The sequence below is a fragment of the Ranitomeya variabilis genome, chromosome 5, assembly GCF_051348905.1.
Source record: "Ranitomeya variabilis isolate aRanVar5 chromosome 5, aRanVar5.hap1, whole genome shotgun sequence".
In the NCBI taxonomy this organism is placed as follows: Eukaryota; Metazoa; Chordata; class Amphibia; order Anura; family Dendrobatidae; genus Ranitomeya; species Ranitomeya variabilis.
Genome location: NC_135236.1, coordinates 213439801 through 213459876, shown reverse-complemented (window position 1 = coordinate 213459876; position 20076 = coordinate 213439801). Strand labels below are relative to the sequence as shown.

General features: G+C 42.4%; 1 protein-coding gene across 1 annotated transcript in view; it reads right to left on the bottom strand.

Annotated features, from left to right (window-relative positions):
* Positions 1-20076, bottom strand: part of UNC13C (unc-13 homolog C) — a 1212529-nt gene that overhangs the window by 759930 nt on the left and 432523 nt on the right. Inside the window, exon 12 of the mRNA XM_077263773.1 lies at positions 2592-2761. Within this exon, the coding sequence (XP_077119888.1) occupies positions 2592-2761 (170 nt within the window). The remainder of the gene's footprint in view (positions 1-2591; positions 2762-20076) is intronic.

Here is a 20076-nt window from a genome sequence, read left to right as displayed (position 1 = left end):
AGTTGGTCTAAGTATACTAGGTGGAATGACCTAGCGCTCCGTAATCAGTTCTGTCAGAGGCTTTCTGGGAGGGTAAAGAATGCCTCTGTATGAGACTTCGGTTTCCCTGTAGGTGGCCATGTCTCTAGCTATCCGAGTGGACCGCCGTCTATGTCAGAGACATAAAGAGAGTCCTCAATTTTCAGGGGTCAATGGAACCTAGAGCAGAGTCTACCTAACCCATGCAGTTTGGGGGGTGACACGTTTTACCGGTCCTACTGCAGTTCAGCGCAAAGAGGGAGTGTGTCTTTTCTGTGGTGAAGGGTCCTTTTGTTGGTACTTGTACATCTATATGTAACTGCAAAAATCGGCTGGAAAAAGTAGGAGCCCGGGTTACGTGGAGGTTAGCAAAGCGGGAATACATATTTATTCTGTGGGTAGATCACAATTCTTTTTATGGGCCAAGATCCATTTTGGCAAAAGTAAGGTGGTTATTTTAGCCTTTTTGGACAGTGGGGCAGGGTTTAATCAGATTGACGCCCATGAAAGAAAGCGTGAAATTACATGGGATTCCATCTGATAGTGTTTCCTACCGGGGGCTCAATTTATTTCCAAGTTTTGGAAAGCATTTTGTGCTCGCTTAGAGATTCATCTTTCATTTTCATCAGCCTTTCATCCACAGTCTAATGGCCAAACAGAAAGAGTGAACCACACTCTTGAAACATATCTCAGGTGCTTTGTGACCGAGAATCAGGAGGATTGGATAGCTTATTTACCTCTAGTTCCTTTTGTGAGTTTGCTGTGAATAACAATTATCATGAATCTACTAGCATGTCCCCATTTTTTGGGGTATACGGTTTTCATCCACAATTCTTTCAACAGGAATCATTCTTCAGGAGTACTTAAGGAGGAACAGTTTTCTTTGTCCATTATGTCAGTGTGGCAAGGCATTCTTAAAGGGAACCTGTCACCCCGTTTTTTCAGTATGAGATAAAAATACCATTAAATAGGGCCTGAGCTGTGCTGGACAATAGTGTATTTTGTGTACCCTGATTTCCCACCTATGCTGCCGAAATACCTTACCCAAGTCGCCGTTTTCTCCTGTCAATCAAGGTGGTCTGGTAAAATGGGCGTGGTGAAATCGCTTCTTCTCCCCAGATCTTGCTTATCTTTCCGTTGGTGGCGTAGTGGTTTGCGCATGCCCAACAGCGGAATGCACTGCGCAGCTGAAGAAAAAGAGCGCGATCTGCGCTATTCACCGCTTTATCGCTGGCGGCGTCCATCTTCCTGAGGCCGCGTGTGCACAGATGGAGCGCTCTGCTGCCCGGGGCTTCAGGAAAATGGCCGCAGGATGCCGCGCGTGGCTATTTTCCTGAAGCCGATATGCGAACTCGGCTTCAGGAACATGGCCAAGGAGACACTCAATATATCTTAGCCCAGTATAAAGTCCTATGTAAATATGCTCATTAGTTATATCCTATAGCAACAATGATAACCGGCACTATATAAAGTGCTCTGTATTGTGCAAAGGAATGCATATTATAAATGGACCAACGAGGCACTCCATATATCTTAGCCCAGTATAAGGTGCAAAGTCCTGTGCAAGTATGCTCATTAGTTGTATCCTATGGCAGCAATGATGGCAATAATAACCGGCACTAAACAAAGTGCTCTATGCTGTGCAAAGGGATGCATATTATGAATGGATCAACGAGACAAAAAGGAACTGAGATGTAAAGTGCAGTGCAGCTAAGAAAGGACCTGTACCCCAACCTGTGAATATTGTTACTTACATGTAAGCGACCATCAGAGTGCCTCGTTGGTCCATTTATAATATGCATTCCTTTGCACAATACAGAGCACTTTATATAGTGCCGGTTATCATTGTTGCTATAGGATATAACTAATGAGCATATTTACATAGGACTTTATACTGGGCTAAGATATATTGAGTGTCTCCTTGGTCCATTTATAGATTGCATTTCCTTGCACAGCATAGAGCACTTTATATAGTGCCGGTTACTATTGCTGCTATAGGATATAATCAATGAGCATATTTGCACAGGATTTTGCACTTGATACTGGGCTAAAAGTGAGTTTTCTGTGGACAGTAAAGGTGTTTTGCTTTGCCCTAAATGAAATGAAAGTAATATATTCTGGAGGTACATTGTATGTAAATGGGCAATAGACGACTTATTTGTATATCCTCTTAACCTGTATACTCCTTTTGACCATTGGATTTTTTGTAAACATGTGACCATCAGTTATTTCGTATTTTTTGAAATTTCCTTGTCTTGTTTTATGTGAAATTTTATATTTTTTGTGTCAATAAAGATATCTATTTTATTTATTTATGTCTTAGCCTCGGTATTTCACTAGTTATTTTTCTGGTGATTAGGAATTGATGATATTGATTGGAGGTGGCTGTTCTACCATTGGAACCTCTTTTTTGGTAATGTATAAAATTGTAGCAGTAAGAGTATAGAAATGTATTGAGAAATACATTTTTTTTAAGACATCCTCAACAATGCAACAATGATTTCTAAAACAACTACAACCACAAAATACTAGAAGCATTCTGTATTTTTTATCTAGTAAAAGTGAACACTTACCTAAATTGTACCAGACATCCATTTCTCCACTGAGGGTTCTCACATCAACAATAGTTTGCCCAAGGAAGTCATCTGATTCTTTCTTAAAGTGCTGTTTCACCCTGGATTTTATGTCATCATCTTCATCCCAAACCCTTACTTTGATCCGGTCTGTAGAATTGTGGCATTCACTGTGAATAAAATAGTGGGAAACAAAATGTATTAATCATGAAAATGTTTGTGTTAACTTTACTTATTTGCATTTGAGAAATGTAATGTAAAAGCCAACACTAATCTTACATTGTAAGCTTAAAGATTTTAACACTGAATATGAAGGATTGTTAATGCAACTGCTTACTTGTATAAATTCAGCTGTATCACCAAGTTAGAAGTTTTTGGGATTCAATTGGTGCCAGCAAGAGCAAAGAAATGCACAAGCATGTGAGTTTGAAGACTCTCCAAGGAAACCTGAAATGTTTGTTCATTTAAGGGTATGTGTCCACGTTCAGTTTTGCTTCAGGCTTTGGTCAGGATTTCATGCAAGTAAAATCCTGACCAAAACTGCACCTGAGGTCACTGGCAGGTCACCTGCGGTGTGCCTGCGTGCTTTGCTCATTGTAGCAACATGCTGCATTTTCGCGGCAAAAATGCATGCGTTTTTTAACTCACAGTGGAGTCGGGATTTCATGAAATCCCCTCCACTATGCTTTAACATCTGGACGCTGCATTTTTGACGCTGCGGAAAACGCAGCATCAAAAACGCAGCATTTCCTGAACGTGGACACATACCCTTATACTCATTCTTACATGATAGAAAATAATGGAAAACATATCTGCATTTTCTGTAAAGAAACATTTTGCAACCAACCAGTTTAATCACACCCCTCCACCAGACTTTGGCTAGGGTCACACGATCGTTTTCTCTTCATCTGAGAAAAACAGTCCAGTTATGCTAATCAGACTCTGATTAAAAATTTTTCTAAGTTTTATCCGAGTGTGATCCAATTTTCTCATAGATGGAGAGAGAAAAAAAAAAGTTTTTCAACCTCCTACATTATATCACTCTGCGAAAATCAAGTGTGGTCCAATTTTTTTTTTTTTCGCAGACTCATATGTTTCAATGAGTGAGTGCCATCGGATTCTCGGAGGCAAATCAGGCATGCTGAATATGTGAATAGACCCATAGGACATTGGGTATGAGTGCTATCCATCAAATTAGGGTATTTTATATATACAATCTTAATAGAATAAGATTAAGTTCAGTAATGGGCTTACTATTATAAGTAGTCTACGTACAGAACCTATTCTACATTATGTTAAATCTTGTCGCTTTTACTCATTATTTCTCTAGATTATTTCAATTATATACCTTATCACTACCTTTTTTAATACATTACTCTCTAAAGTAATTTAGTTAATTTTGAGATGTTACCTGTAGTATATATGTTGCTAGAAATGTAATAGTTTTATTGTGCATTATGCAGTAAATACAAATAAAGCTGCATACATTAAATGCACAACACTGAATACAAGGACATCGGACACATAAATCCAGGAGCTAGTGTTTACATTTAATAATGTGTATCGTAATACACTGAAATGCTGTATTGAGAGCTGACAGAACCACAAGACAGCAGATGGATAGCTTAAACCAAAGCTGATTTATAAGCTCTGAGATGCTTCTGAAAGCTCTTTTACCCATTCATTGCTGATGTGGCCTGTAAAGTAGAGCATCATACAGAAGCCTTTGTTTTACAGGAGAGAGAACACTTTTTTTTAAGCAGACGCCATTCAAAGGGACAGTCTGGCTCTTTTGTATTCTATTTTTATGAGCAGTCAATGATCCAGTTGTGGCACAAACAAATTTCTGAATAGATTCATAGAACTGTTCTGATATCTGGACAGAAAACATCAAAGTTAACTAGACGATATTGGAAAAAACTTGAAAGGACCCATATACGTGATCTCCATCTTGGAATGATTGAGATTGCTCTTTTTTCTGGCAAGAATAGTATAAATTATAGCATAATTAAAAATACATACTGTAAACAAAAATAAAAGGATACCTGATCAATATCTGATGGACCTAAGTCAATGAGCTTTGTTGAGATCTATGAACTCTGCTAAGGTGCATTTGAGTAACAAAAACATCACAGGTTATACAACCAAAGAGCAAATTCTATGCCTCAAATTTTCATTCTTTGTGCCCAAAAGCAATGGACAGATTGGGTATTGTTAGCATCCACATGGTTCTACATGTTGCTTTAATGCAGACAGATATTTAGCTAACCTACCTACTATATGCTATCTGTGCTCTTGTTGCGTAGTATATAGTGTAAATATATATAGTAACTCTCCTTTCTCTTGTTAAGGTGTCAAGAAGTTTAAAGGTACCTTCACATGGAGCGACGCTGCAGCGATAGCGACAACGATGCCGATCGCTGCAGCGTCGCTGTTTGGTCGCTGGAGAGCTGTCACACAGACCGCTCTCCAGCGACCAACGATGCCGAGGTCCCCGGGTAACCAGGGTAAACATCGGGTTGCTAAGCGCAGGGCCGCGCTTAGTAACTCGATGTTTACCCTGGTTACCAGCGTAAAATGTAAAAAAAACAAACACTACATACTTAAATGCGTCCCCCGGCGTCCGCTTCCTGCACTGTGTGAGCGCCGGCAGTAGCAGGGCACAGCGGTGACGTCACCGCTGTGCTGTGCTTTCACTTTCACTTTGCGGCGCTCAGTCAGTGTGGGAAGCGGACGCCGGGGGACGCATGTAAGTTTGTACTTTTTGTTTTTTTTACATTTTACGCTGGTAACCAGGGTAAACATCGGGTTACTAAGCGAGACCCTGCGCTTAGTAACCCGATGTTTACCCTGGTTACCAGTGTAAAATATCGCTGGTATCGTTGCTTTTGCTGTCAAACACAACGATACACGGCGATCGGACGACCAAATAAAGTTCTGAACTTTATTCAGCGACCAGCGACATCACAGCAGGATCCAGATCGCTGCTGCGTGTCAAACACAACGATACCGCTAGCCAGGACGCTGCAACGTCACAGATCGCTAGCGATATCATTACAAAGTCATTTCGTGTGAAGGTACCTTAAGTGTTAAACATGCTGCTGGAGAATAGAGCACAATAGGGTCTTATCTGAGATACAATTGATTAGATAGATCAGATTCTACTCACCAATTTGAATCAAAGGAAAGGCTCATAGATATATCCTGCTGCAGCAGATCCACGCGTGGCCAACAGAGGTAAAAAAGGGGGGTAAAACGTGGATATAAACTGCACTGCTGAATGATTCGAGGTCCAAATATGTAGCCATTAGATCGTGGATTTATTCAATGCGTTTCAAGACTACTTTAGGCTAAGTTCACATTTGCGTTGTGCGCCGCAGCGTCGGCGCCGCAACGCACAACGCAAACAAAAATGCAGCAAAACGCATGCACAACGCTGCGTTTTGCGCCGCATGCGTCCTTTTTTTCATTGATTTTGGACGCAGCAAAAATGCAAATTGTTGCGTCCTCTGCGCCCGGACGCGGGCGCCGCAGGGACGCATGCGGCGCAAAACGCAAGTGCGACGCATGTCCATGCGCCCCCATGTTAAATATAGGGGCACATGACGCATGCGGCGACGCTGCGGCGCAGACCGCAAATGTGAACGTAGACTTATCAAGTCAAAAATCATGGCACTCCCCTCCTGGAACAGTGGGCTCGATCTCCACCCCACCGAACCCTGCCCTTTCCTCCTGATTACATCCACTACACATCTCCTTCCTTAGGTCAGGGGCTGTGCATTACAAAACATCCTCTCAGGCCAAATCAGCTTTTCCTGTGGTCAGCTATGGAGCAGGAAATGCCCCATGTGCTGTTGGTGGAGGAGGATCCACAGCACCTGAAAGGCCTGGTTGCAGTCCTATGTATGAGCTTCTTGTGTGTAGGCATCCTTTTGGACATTGCCATCAGACAATTCTTTAGCACTCAACAGGCTTTGCAGCAGGACCGAGCCCACTGTTCCAGGAGGGGAGTGCCATGATTTTTGATTTGATGAAGAAGTCTTGTACTTTGAAAAACGTTGAATAAATCCACGATCTAATGGCTACATATTTGGACCTTGAATTATTCAGCAGCGCAGTTTAAATCCACGTTTTACCCCCGACGTTTAAGTCTTCTCATACTAGTGTGTCAGGACAGGTATGTCACTCTCCACAAGGAGAAACCTTACCCCTCAGATCCCAGTATTAGCCTCTCATTTAGCCAAATCAGATTCCATACTTTGCACTGTCGAGGGGGCAATAACCAGAAACACTGTGTGGGCAAATTGAAACTCTGATTTGGCTTTTATCCTATGTCATATTGCAAGGCTTATTAAAGGGTCAATATTGTCTTGTAGGATTGCTACTTCTAATAGGTGGCACGAAAGATCAAGTTATCTTCCAATTTGCATATTTAATTTCCCAGAGGGGCATGCAAGGTGTTTGAGTCTCCTCATACTAGTGTGGCAGACTTGGCATGTCACTCTCCACATGGAGAAACATTACCCTTTATGTCCCTAACTTTTGGAGGAGTCTCTTAAACTTACACCTAATCTTATTCTAGGCAGAGCTCACATCTACTTGGGATTCTGCCATTGTGAATTCAATCATATTTGACTTAAAAAAATAATGCAGCATGCAGTGTTATTTTCTGGAGAATGACAGAGCAGTATGCAAGGAAGCTCGAGCACTTGCCATGTCTCATCCCGCACAGCTTATAACTCTTAAAACTTTAGGCATTGGGTGTTAGTGGCACTCTTTTCTCAAGTCTCACTTTTAATAATCTTTTAAACTTATTTAAGTATTTTTTCTCAATTGATAATGTATCCTGATTTTTACTAAAATGAATGTCAAGAATGCACTATGTAAATTCCAGCACCCTACCTGCAAAGTAAAAAGCACCACAAAAGAAAGGTACATATATTTGTAGATGCTAATATTAAGTAATTTAACAACATAAGTAAAAAAACACAAAAGTGCGGAAGCCAACAGTGAGTGCTAAGTTTTATATGCAGGAAAAGAATATTTAAATAAATTTACATTACATTACTGTCATATTACCTGTACATTAAAAGTGAGGTGCTTTGTACACATTTTGATTAAACTGAGACTATATGCAAAGACAAGGTGACTTTATATGCCTGGTCATTGCAAATAGACTTACACATTTTAATCAAAATTTGCACAAACTTTTTAGTATTGCAATGATGGCAGTAATGCAATGTAAAATGATTTAACTATTTAATATTTGTATTAATCTTTATGCCCAGCTGACAAAGATTTAGCCATAAATTACATTTTTTTTATCTGTTGGGAACATGAAACACAAAATTATTAAGTTACATATTTTATATTGTAAGGCTACTTCACTTTTATTACAATAGATGTTATTGGTAGAAGGTAGCTAATAGGGCTTTGTGGTCAATACATTTGACCAGCCTTTCCTGAATACTCATAGAAAGTGAATAATTTCCAAAATCTGGTTAATTGGTAAAGCTGATGAGGTTCATATCAATCAGATGTAAGATATTGCATACAGTTTTAATATACTAGGGTAGATTCAAACACAGTGGATTTGTCATAGCAGAAATCTGTGACATAATATGGGGCAAGACATGTACAATGTCTTTGAAAATGTGTAGCATAATTGGTGCAGCATGACAGTTATCTCATGTGATTGGTAGCAAGTAGCAATGAGCAAATCCAAGCTGTTAAATTCATAGTTCATACCAGACATCCAGTGACTGGTGCTTAACTCCAAACATGGACTTCTCCTGGAAATCCATTATTTTTTCAGTTCGGGAGAGAGAATGATTTTCCAGCTCCAAAACTTCAGATCCTCTTTGATTTCTATGGGGTTCAGGTCCAGGCCAAGTCCGGGTACAGTTCTGGTACTTGAACCGAACTATGGACTAATGTTCGGTCGAACGCGAACCTCATATGGGTCATATGGGTGGAGTCCTTCTTTCGAATAGTAAAGCTGGCTGGGCCCACTCCTGGCTTGACCAATGTCGCACAGGCTGGACAAGTCAACACAAGCCACCGCCCATCGCATCTGGTGTATGTGCAATAAAGGGAGGAGTCACCTGTGCACTGCAGTTTGGCATAAAGACATTACTCAGTTGTTTAATTTACAACATGTTCAATTAGATATGAATATAACTTACCTTTCTAGTGTAAAATGTTTAGATTATATCTAACTGCCTACGGTATTTTGCATACAATGGGCATATATTCACAGCTGATAATAATAATAATAATAATAATGAATTGTATTTATATAGCTCCAACATATTCCACTGTACCTACAGCTCAATGACTAAATGACCTACATTGCGGACAGCAGTCTACCTTCACTAACAGGCTTTTTGTGTGTTGCTGAAGGAACTTATTGTAGCTAAATCTTACTTTATTCTATAAATTTAAACAACACTTCTCATAGCTATGAACCCAGCAAACCCAAACTGATGCCAACTTGCTAAAATGTCTGAGAACAACCTTCATTTAGTCCTGTTCATTTACATTTAGAGCATTCTTTATAATACCAAAAATCATAATAAATTGTAATGGTGCATTCTCATGGCTAGAATAGCCACAAATGTTTATTAAAAAGAAAACATGCTTGGGGTAAAATGCAAACTCATAAATATGAACAGATTTTTCAAAAATATTTTGGCTCCTGATGCTTTTTTATTGCTTATCTGACAGATTATAAGATGGGTTTGCCAGGAACCAGAAAAAAAATGTAATAAGCTAATAGACACGAACAGCCAGGAAATTCATGCTGCCAGAAGAATGGGAAGCATGAGAAAGAGACACACTCCCTGTCTATATTCTATACATAATTTAAGACTGAGCCAGAAACATGGAAGACTAGTTATCTGGGCTAGTCAGACTAGACATATGGGCTGCTCCCCTTTGGTTTCTCCCTGACAGTCTTGGCTTGTTATATATTTGAGTATGGCTAGCTGGGAAGAAGCCACTCAGATGACTAGTCTCCTCTTTAATAGCCTATTTTTAAACTACATTTTCTCCAAATGTTGCATTGTTCTAGAGTAAAACATACAGTAGATGTCCCTGTTTCATGCTGCCTGGGGTTCCCTACAAATATTGGAATGACAGAACATCATGGCAGGTATCCCATGCTTACAGAGCAAAGCTGCTTCACTTGTGACAGGATCACTCGCACAGTGTATGAGGAGAGATATGTGTCACTGCACGTAATGGTGTCAGTGATGTGAAGCCAGGGTATTTTCCTCAAGCACACTACGTGTTGAGAGGATGAAATTAAAGTTGTAGACATGGGCTTGTATTATGTGGGCATCCATAGAGTGGGTGGAAGGGTGCCCACCATATCTCCACCTGTAGAGTCGACACCGCGAGGTGTACTGACAGGATCTGAGATGATGTCACGGTCATGTAATTATCAAATGGTCTTGGTTACTAAATAGCTTGACTTGAGAGTCAGTGTGTTTTGTGGATTGAGAGAGCAAGTCCCCAAATGGTGGCTCCAGATGAAGCCGAATACACCTGGTGGTCTGAGCAGGTGAATCCCTCAGACAAATGGACTTTGTCACATGTTATCATTTTTTGTTGTACTGTTATGCCAGAAAGTTCTGCTTATTTTGCTGAACCCTGCTATGGTCTATGCTGTCTATAATAAACCAGCAAGTGATTTACTACGAGAAACATTCCTGTGTCTACCTTGAGAAGCTGAGTGTGTCAACCACTCACACACTTAAATAGGTCAAGCCAGCGCAACCTATCTGTGGTGGCATTCAGCGCAAGTACCTTAAAAACCTATACACAAAAAGGCTGTTGGTCTAAGTAGAGGACTGTTAGTGCTGCAGCTCAGTTGGACATTGATCTGTATGTGCTGTGGAATGTGTCAGTGGTGTATGAATAACATTCTTAACCCCTTTACCCCCAAGGGTGGTTTGCACGTTAATGACCAGGCCAATTTTTACAATTTTGACCACTGTCCCTTTATGAGGTTATAACTCTGGAACGCTTCAACGGATCTTGGCGATTCTGACACTATTTTCTCGTGAGATATTGTACTTCATGGCAGTGGTAAAATTTATTCGATATAAATTGCTTTTATTTGTGAAAAAATGGAAATTTGGTGAAAATTTTGAAAATTTCGCAATTTTCCAACTTTGAATTTTTATGCCCTTAAATCACAGAGATATGTCACGCAAAATACTTAATAAGTAACATTTCCCACATCTCTACTTTACATCAGCACAATTTTGGAACCAAAAGTTTTTTTGTTAGGGAGTTATAAGGGTTAAAATTTGACCAAAAATTTCTCATTTTTACATCATCATTTTTTTTTTAGGGACCACATCTCATTTGAAGTCATTTTGAGGGGTCTATATGATAGAAAATACCCAAGTGTGACACCATTCTGAAAACTGCACCCCACATGGTGCTCAAAACCACATTTATTAACCCTTCAGGTGTTTCACAGGAATTTTTGGAATGTTTAAATAAAAATGAACATTTAACTTTTTTCACACAAAATTTATTTCAGCTCCAATTTGTTTTATTTTACTAAGGGTAACAGGAGAAAATGGACACCAAAACTTGTTGTACAATTTGTCCTGAGTACGCTGATACCCCATATGTGGGGGTAAACCACTGTTTGGGCGCATGGCAGAGCTCGGAAGGAAAGGAGCGCCATTTGACTTTTCAATGCAAAATTGACTGGAATTGAGATGGAACACCATTTCGCGTTTGGAGAGCCCCTGATGTGCCTAAATATTGAAACCCCCCACAAGTGACACCATTTTGGAAAGTAGACCCCCTAAGGAACTTATCTAGATGTGTTTTGAGAGCTTAGAACCCCCAAGTGTTTCACTACAGTTTATAACAAAGAGCCGTGAAAGTAAAAATTCTTTTTTTTTCACAAAAATGGTTTTTTAGTCCCCAGTTTTGTATTTTCACAAGGGTAACAGGATAAATTAGACCCTAATAGTTGTTGACCAATTTGTCCTGAGTACACTGATACCCCATATGTGGGGGGAACCACTGTTTGGGTGCATGGCAGAGCTCGGAAGGGAAGGAGCGCCATTTGGAATGCAGACTTAGATGGATTGGTCTGCAGGCGTCACGTTGCATTTGCAGAGCCCCTGATGTACCCAGTAGAAACCCCCCACAAGTGACCCCATATTGGAAACTAGACCTCCCAAGGAACTTATCTAGATGTGTTGTGAGAACTTTGAACCCCCAAGTGTTTCACTACAGTTTACAACGCAGAGCCATGAAAATAAAAAATCTTTTTTTCCCACAAAAATGATTTTGAGCCCCCCAAATTTTTATTTTCCCAAGGATAACAAGAGAACTTTGACCCCAAAACTTGTTGTCCAATTTGTCCCGAGTACGCGGATACCCCAAATGTTGGGGTAAACCCCTGTTTGGGCGCACAGGAGTGCTCGGAAGGGAAGGAGCACTGTTTTACTTTTTCAACGCAGAATTGGCTGGAATTGAGATCGGACGCCATGTCGCGTTTGGAGAGCCCCTGATGTGCCTGAACAGTGGAAACTCCCCAATTCTACCTGAAACCCTAATCTAAACACACCCCTAACCCTAATCCCAACGGTAACCCTAAGCACACCCCTAACCCTGACACACCCCTAACTCTAATCTCCACCATAAATGTAATCCAAACCCTAACCCTAACTTTAGCCCAAACCCTAACTTTAGCCTCAACCCTAACCCTAACTTTATCCCCAACCCTAACTTTAGCTCCAACCCTAGCCCCAACCCTAGCCCTAACCCTAGCCCTAACCCTAACCCTAACCCTAACCCTAACCATAGCCCTAACCCTAGCACTAACCCTAACCCTAATGGGAAAATCGAAATAAATACATTTCTTTTATTTTATTATTTTTCCCTAACTAAGGGGGTGATGAAGGGGGGATTGATTTACTTTTATAGCGTTTTTATATCAGATTTTTATGATTGGCAGCTGTCATACACTAAAAGACGCTTTTTATAGCAAAAAAGTTTTTGCGTCTCCACATGAGACCTATAATTTTTCCATATTTTGGTCCACAGAGTCATGTGAGATCTTGTTTTTTGCGGGACGAGTTGACGTTTTTATTGGTAACATTTTCGGACATGTGACAGTCTTTGATCACTTTTTATTCCGATTTTTGTGAGGCAGAATGACCAAAAACCAGCTATTCATGAATTTCTTTTGGGGGAGGCGTTTATACCATTCCACGTTTGGTAAAATTGATAAAGCAGTTTTATTCTTCGGGTCAGTACGACTACAGTGATATCTCACTTATATCATTTTTTATGTTTTGCCACTTTTATACGATAAAAGCTATTTTATAGAAAAAATAATTATTTTGGCATCGCCTTATTCTGAGGACTATAACTTTTTTATTTTTTTGCTTATGATGCTGTTTGGCAGCTTGTTTTTTGCGGGACAAGATTACTTTTTTCTTTATTTAGGAATTTTTTTTTATTTTTTTTTTACACATGTGGAAATTTTTTTTTTTACTTTTTACTTTGTCCCAGGGGAGGACATCACAGATCGCTGATCTGACAGTTTGTACAGCACTCTGTCACATCAGCGATCTGACATACAGCCGTACAGGCTTACCAGCACCTGCTGTGGACCCGGATGCAGCCCCGCGGCCATTTTGAATCCGGGGACTGCAGGGAGGAGATGCTCAGTACAAGGTGAGTACATCGCCTTGTATCGATCGTCTCAGGGAAGCACACAGGGTGCCCCCTCCCTGCGCGATGCTTCCCTGTACCGCCGGTACACTGCGGTCATGTTTGATCACAGTGTGCCGGGGGTTAATGTGCTGGGGGTGGTCCATGACCGCTCCTGACACATAGTGCCGGATGTCAGCTGCAATAGTCAGCTGACACCCGGCCGCGATCGGCCGCGCTCCCCCCGTGAGTGCGGCCGATCGCATATGATGTACTTTCCCGTCGGTGGTCATACGGGCCCACCCCACCTCAACGGGATAGTACGTCAGATGTCAGAAAGGGGTTAATATGATTTATTTATCATAAGTATCAGCTGTGATTATTTGCATTGATTATTTTCAATAAAGGCAATTATATGCCATCTAAACATGTTACGCTTTAGAGGAATATGATATTCATATCTCATTGAACATACTATATATTAAAACATAGACTAGTGTCTTTATGCCAAACTGCAAATAAAGCCAAGGAAAGAACACCTCACTCCACTTTGTATGCACCAGATACATAGCATAGACCAGTGACACTAGTGACTGGCATCTTTAGACTAAACTGTGCCAAAGGCCTTTCCTTTCTTTTCATGAAATAGTGTTATGAAAGCAGCAAGTGGATCAGATTGTCACCTGGGGTGTAAAACCAAAGGAACCCTTAGCTTCACCTTGCTGCTTAGATTGTAATACATGTCATGTACCAGTAACTGAAAAGGAGGGTGTATTTAAAGGGAAACAAACACATATGTTGTTTAATACCGAGCCTAACCAGCTCACCTTAGTGTTTAACATCTAGACTAGGGTTGAGCGAAACGGATCGTTCATTTTCATAAGTTGCCGACTTTTGGCAAAGTCGGCGTCTCATGAAACCGAGCCGATCCCTGTGTGGGGTCTGCCATGCGGTACGCGACTTTCGCGCCAAAGTCGCATTTCAATGACGCTAAAAGCGCCATTTCTCAGCCAATGAAGGTGGACGCAGAGTGTGGGCAGCGTGATGACATAGTTCTCAGTCCCCACCATCTTAGAGAAGGGCATTGCAGTGATTGGCTTGCTTTCTGCGGCGTCACAGGGGCTATAAAGGGGCGTTCCCGCCGACCGCCATCTTACTGCTGCTGATCTGAGCGTAGGGAGAGGTTGCTGCAGCTTCTTCGGAAGCAGGGATAGTGATAGGCAGGGTACATAAAGCTACAAACCGCTTGTGCTGTAGCGATTTCCACTGTCCAACACCACCTTTTGATTGCAGGGACAGTGGAAGCTACATTTTTTTTTCCTCAGCGCTGTCGCTCATTGGGCTGCCTTAGAAGGCTCCCTGACCCTGATAGCTGCGTTGCTGTGCCTGTGTGTACGCCGCTGTGCAAACCAACTGCTTTTTTCAAAGCACAAATCCTGTTTTTCCTTCCTTTCTGCACAGCTATCTTGTGTGTTTGTCCACACTTTTGTGTGCAGCAGTCCTTTTTATAGCTGCCTGCCATACTTTTCTGAGATAACTGCAGGGAGATAAATATTGGCAAGTCTGCCTCCGTGCCATTGCTGTGTGTGGCATCTGTCTGTCATTGTGTGCCACCGAAAACACTGTGTAATACTTGGCCATTTTTTTTTGGGGGGGGGTACATTCTCCCTTTTCCCAAAAAAAAATTAGTGGGAGATAAATATTGGCAAGTCTGCCTCCGTGCCATTGCTGTGTGTGGCATCTGTCTCTCATTGTGTGGCACCGAAAACACTGTGTAATACTTGGCCATTTTTTTTTTTTTTTTTTTTTTTGGTACATTCTCCCTTTTCCAAAAAAAAAATTAGTGGGAGATAAATATTGGCAAGTCTGCCTCCGTGCCATTGCTGTGTGTGGTATCTGTCTCTCATTGTGTGCCACCGAAAACACTGTGTAATACTTGGCCATTTTTTTTTTTTTTTGCTAAATTCTCCCTTTTCCAAAAAAAATAAATTAGTGGGAGATAAATATTGGCAAGTCTGCCTCCGTGCCATTGCTGTGTGTGGCATCTGTCTGTCATTGTGTGGCACCGAAAACACTGTGTAATACTTGGCCATTTTTTTCTTTTTTTGGGTACATTCTCCCTTTTCAAAAAAAAAAATTAGTGGGAGATAAATATTGGCAAGTCTGCCTCCGTGCCATTGCTGTGTGTGGAATCTGTCTCTCATTGTGTGGCACCGAAAACACTGTGTAACACTTGGCCATTTTTTTTTTGGGGGGGGTACATTCTCCCTTTTCCAAAAAAAAATTAGTGGGAGATAAATATTGGCAAGTCTGCCTCCCTGCCATTGCTGTGTGTGGTATCTGTCTCTCATTGTGTGCCACCGAAAACACTGTGTAATACTTGGCCATTTTTTTTTTTTTTTGCTAAATTCTCCCTTTTCCAAAAAAAAAAATTAGTGGGAGATAAATATTGGCAAGTCTGCCTCCGTGCCATTGCTGTGTGTGGCATCTGTCTGTCATTGTGTGGCACCGAAAACACTGTGTAATACTTGGCCATTTTTTTCTTTTTTTGGGTACATTCTCCCTTTTCCAAAAAAAAATTAGTGGGAGATAAATATTGGCAAGTCTGCCTCCGTGCCATTGCTGTGTGTGGCATCTGTCTGTCATTGTGTGGCACCGAAAACACTGTGTAATACTTGGCCATTTTTTTTTTGGGGGGGGGTACATTCTCCCTTTTCCAAAAAAAAAATTAGTGGGAGATAAATATTGGCAAGTCTGCCTCCGTGCCATTGCTGTGTGTGGTATCTGTCTCTCATTGTGTGCCACCGAAAACACTGTGTAATACTTGGCCATTTTTTTTTTTTTGCTAAATTCTCCCTTTTCCCCCCCAAAAAATTAGTGGGAGATAAATATTGGCAAGTCTGCCTCCGTGCCATTGCTGTGTGTGGCATCTGTCTGCCATTGTGTGGCACCGAAAACACTGTGTAATACTTGGCCATTTTTTTTCTTTTTTTGGGTACATTCTCCCTTTTCCAAAAAAAAAATTAGTGGGAGATAAATATTGGCAAGTCTGCCTCCGTGCCATTGCTGTGTGCGGTATCTGTCTCTCATTGTGTGCCACCGAAAACACTGTGTAATACTTGGCCATTTTTTTTTTTTTGCTAAATTCTCCCTTTTCCAAAAAAAAAATTAGTGGGAGATAAATATTGGCAAGTCTGCCTCCGTGCCATTGCTGTGTGTGGCATCTGTCTGTCATTGTGTGGCACCGAAAACACTGTGTAATACTTGGCCATTTTTTTTTCTTTTTTGGGGTACATTCTCCCTTTTCCAAAAAAAAAATTAGTGGGAGATAAATATTGGCAAGTCTGCCTCCGTGCCATTGCTGTGTGTGGTATCTGTCTCTCATTGTGTGCCACCGAAAACACTGTGTAATACTTGACCATTTTTTTTCTTTTTTTGGGTACATTCTCCCTTTTCCAAAAAAAAAATTAGTGGGAGATAAATATTGGCAAGTCTGCCTCCGTGCCATTGCTGTGTGTGGTATCTGTCTCTCATTGTGTGCCACCGAAAACACTGTGTAATACTTGGCCATTTTTTTTTTTTGCTAAATTCTCCCTTTTCCAAAAAAAAAAAATTAGTGGGAGATAAATATTGGCAAGTCTGCCTCCGTGCCATTGCTGTGTGTGGCATCTGTCTGTCATTGTGTGGCACCGAAAACACTGTGTAATACTTGGCCTTTTTTTTTTTTTTTTTTTGGGTACATTGTACCAGAAAAAAATAATAAAATAGTCGGAGATTAAGATTGCCATTTCTGCTTGAGTGCTGGTCCTGTGTGTGCCATCTGTCTTAAATTATTGGGGCACAGAAAACCTAGTGTGTAACATTGGGCCTGATTTTCCTTTCAGTGTCAGGCACCTATAAAGGTATATATAAATCCTACAGAAGTTTGAGTTCACCTGATAAGTTGTTTTACAGTAACAAATAGCGTTACTTTGGTTACGTTTTGCAAACAATGAGGAAGTCTAGTGGAAGAGGTCGTGGCCATGGACGGTCATTGTCAGCTGGTAATGATGGTAGTGGTGGTGGAGAATCAGGTGGTCGTGGTAAAAGCAGTGCAGCACCTAAGTCTCGAGTTGTTGAGCCAGGTTCGTTGTCTGGCTACACAAGGCCTCAAACGCTCTCTTTTCTGGGAGTAGGAAAACCACTTTTGAAGCCGGAGCAGGAGGAACAAATATTGGCTTTCATTGCTGACTCTGCCTCTAACTCTTTCGCCTCCTCCTCGGAAAGTGCCAAATGTCAGAGCAGTGCATCGTCAGTGGATGCTCCCGGTCAGGAACAAGTCGCTTCCTTGTGTCCTTCACTAAAAACAACAGTGAAGGATGCGTCAGTCGACACAACAGGTTACTCCATGGAGCTCTTTACACATACCGTTCCTGGGTTACACAGTGAAACAGTTAACAGGCTATGCCCATTAGAAGTTGAATCGGACATGGAGTGCACAGATGCACAGCCACAGCCAGATTACTATGCTGTTCCTTTGACTCAGACCAGAACATTGCCCTCGCAGTGTACTGAGGCAGAATCAAAACCAGCGGAGACTATGGTGCTCCGTCACGAACGCAATACCACCGGCTTACACGGTGACACAGACGAAGTTGCACACAACATAGAAGAGGAGGTCATAGATGACCCAGTTGTGGACCCCGATTGGCAGCCATTGGGGGAACAGGGTGCAGGCGGCAGTAGTTCTGAAGCGGAGGAGGAGGAGCCGCAGCAGGCATCAACATCACAACAGGTTCCATCTACCGGGCCCGTATCTGGCCAAAAACGCGTGGCAAAACCTAAACCAGTTGGAGGACAGCGTGGCCATCCGGTTAAAGAAGCTCAGTCTGCAATGCCTGAAAAGGTATCCGATAGTAGAAAGAGTGCAGTCTGGCATTTTTTTAAACAACATCCAAATGATCAGCGCAAAGTCATCTGTCAAAAATGTTCAACTACCTTAAGCAGAGGTCAGAATCTTAAAAGTCTAAATACAAGTTGCATGCATAGACATTTATCCACCATGCATTTGCAAGCCTGGACTAACTACCAAACGTCCCTAAAGGTTGCAGCACCCTCGGCCAATGAAGCTAGTCAGCAATGCTACATCCCTTCCCTCCCTGTAAGCCGACCATTTCCCACACCACCTGCAGTATCTGTGCAGCTTTCGTCGCCAGGCCAAAGCAGTCAGGGAATCACCAGGTTCGTAGTAGGAAACACTGCATGTAGGGCACCGGCAAGAATACCATCTCCAACCCTCTCTCACTCACCCATGTCCACCGGCACCACCGCTAGTTCCACGATCTCCAGCTCTCCAGTCCAGCTCACCCTACATGAGACTCTTGTTAGGAAAAGGAAGTACTCATCCTCGCATCCGCGTACACAGGGTTTGAACGCCCACATTGCTAGACTAATCTCATTAGAGATGATGCCCTACCGGTTAGTTGAAAGCGAAGCTTTCAAAGCGCTGATGGAGTACGCTGTACCACGCTACGAGCTACCCAGTCGGCACTTCTTTTCTAGAAAAGCCATCCCAGCCCTCCAACAGCATGTTAAAGACCGCATCGTCCATGCACTCAGGCAGTCTGTGACTACAAAGGTGCACCTGACAACAGATGCATGGACCAGTAGGCATGGCCAGGGACATTACGTGTCCATCACGGCACACTGGGTGAATGTGGTGGATGCAGGCTCCACAGGGGACAGCAATATTGGGACAGTTCTGCCTAGCCCACGGTCAAGGAAAGTGTTGGCTGTAGGCGTTCGCCCCCCCTCCTCCTCTTCCTCCTCCTCCTGCAGAAGCGAGAGCTCGTCCACAGACCGCAGTCGCACATCCACTCCATCTGCAGCTGCCACTGTTGCACACCAGGTGTGCCATTATGGGACAGCTAGTGGCAAGCGTCAGCAGGCTGTATTGGCAATGAAGTGTTTGGGCGACAACAGACACACCGCGGAAGTTCTGTCCGAGTTCTTGCAGAAAGAAACTCAGTCATGGCTGGGCACTGTACATCTTGAGGCAGGCAAGGAAGTGAGTGATAACGGAAGGAATTTCATGGCTGCCATAGCCCTTTCCCAACTGAAACACATTCCTTGCCTGGCTCACACCTTAAACCTGGTGGTGCAGTGCTTCCTGAAAAGTTATCCGGGGTTACCCGACCTGCTCCTCAAAGTGCGCAGACTTTGCTCGCATATCCGCCGTTCGCCTGTACACTCCAGCCGTATGCAGAACTATCAGCGTTCTTTGAACCTTCCTCAGCATCGCCTAATCATCGACGTTGCAACAAGGTGGAACTCCACACTGCACATGCTTCAGAGAGTGTGCGAACAGAGGCGTGCTGTTATCTATTTGTGGGAGGATACACGGGCAGGCAGTTGGATGGCAGACATGGAGTTGTCAGGTGTGCAGTGGTCGAAGCTACAAGACCTGTGTCAAGTCCTTCAGTGTTTTGAGGAATGCACATGGCTGGTTAGTGCAGACAACGCAATAATAAGCATGAGCATCCCCCTAATGCGTCTGCTGATGCAAAGATTGACACACATAAAGGAGCAGGCGTCTGCAGCCGAGGAAGAGGAAAGCCTTCATGACAGTCAGCCATTGTCTGGTCAGGGCCGTGTAGAGGACGCGGTAGCGGGCGAAGAGGAGGAGGAGGACGAGGAGGATGATGGGGATGAGTACTTTTTTACTGAGGAAGCTTCTCCTGGGCCAACAGAAATTAGTGGCGTTGCAAGGCCGGGTTCTGTTTTTGTAAGGGAGACAAGTGACGTAGATTTGCCT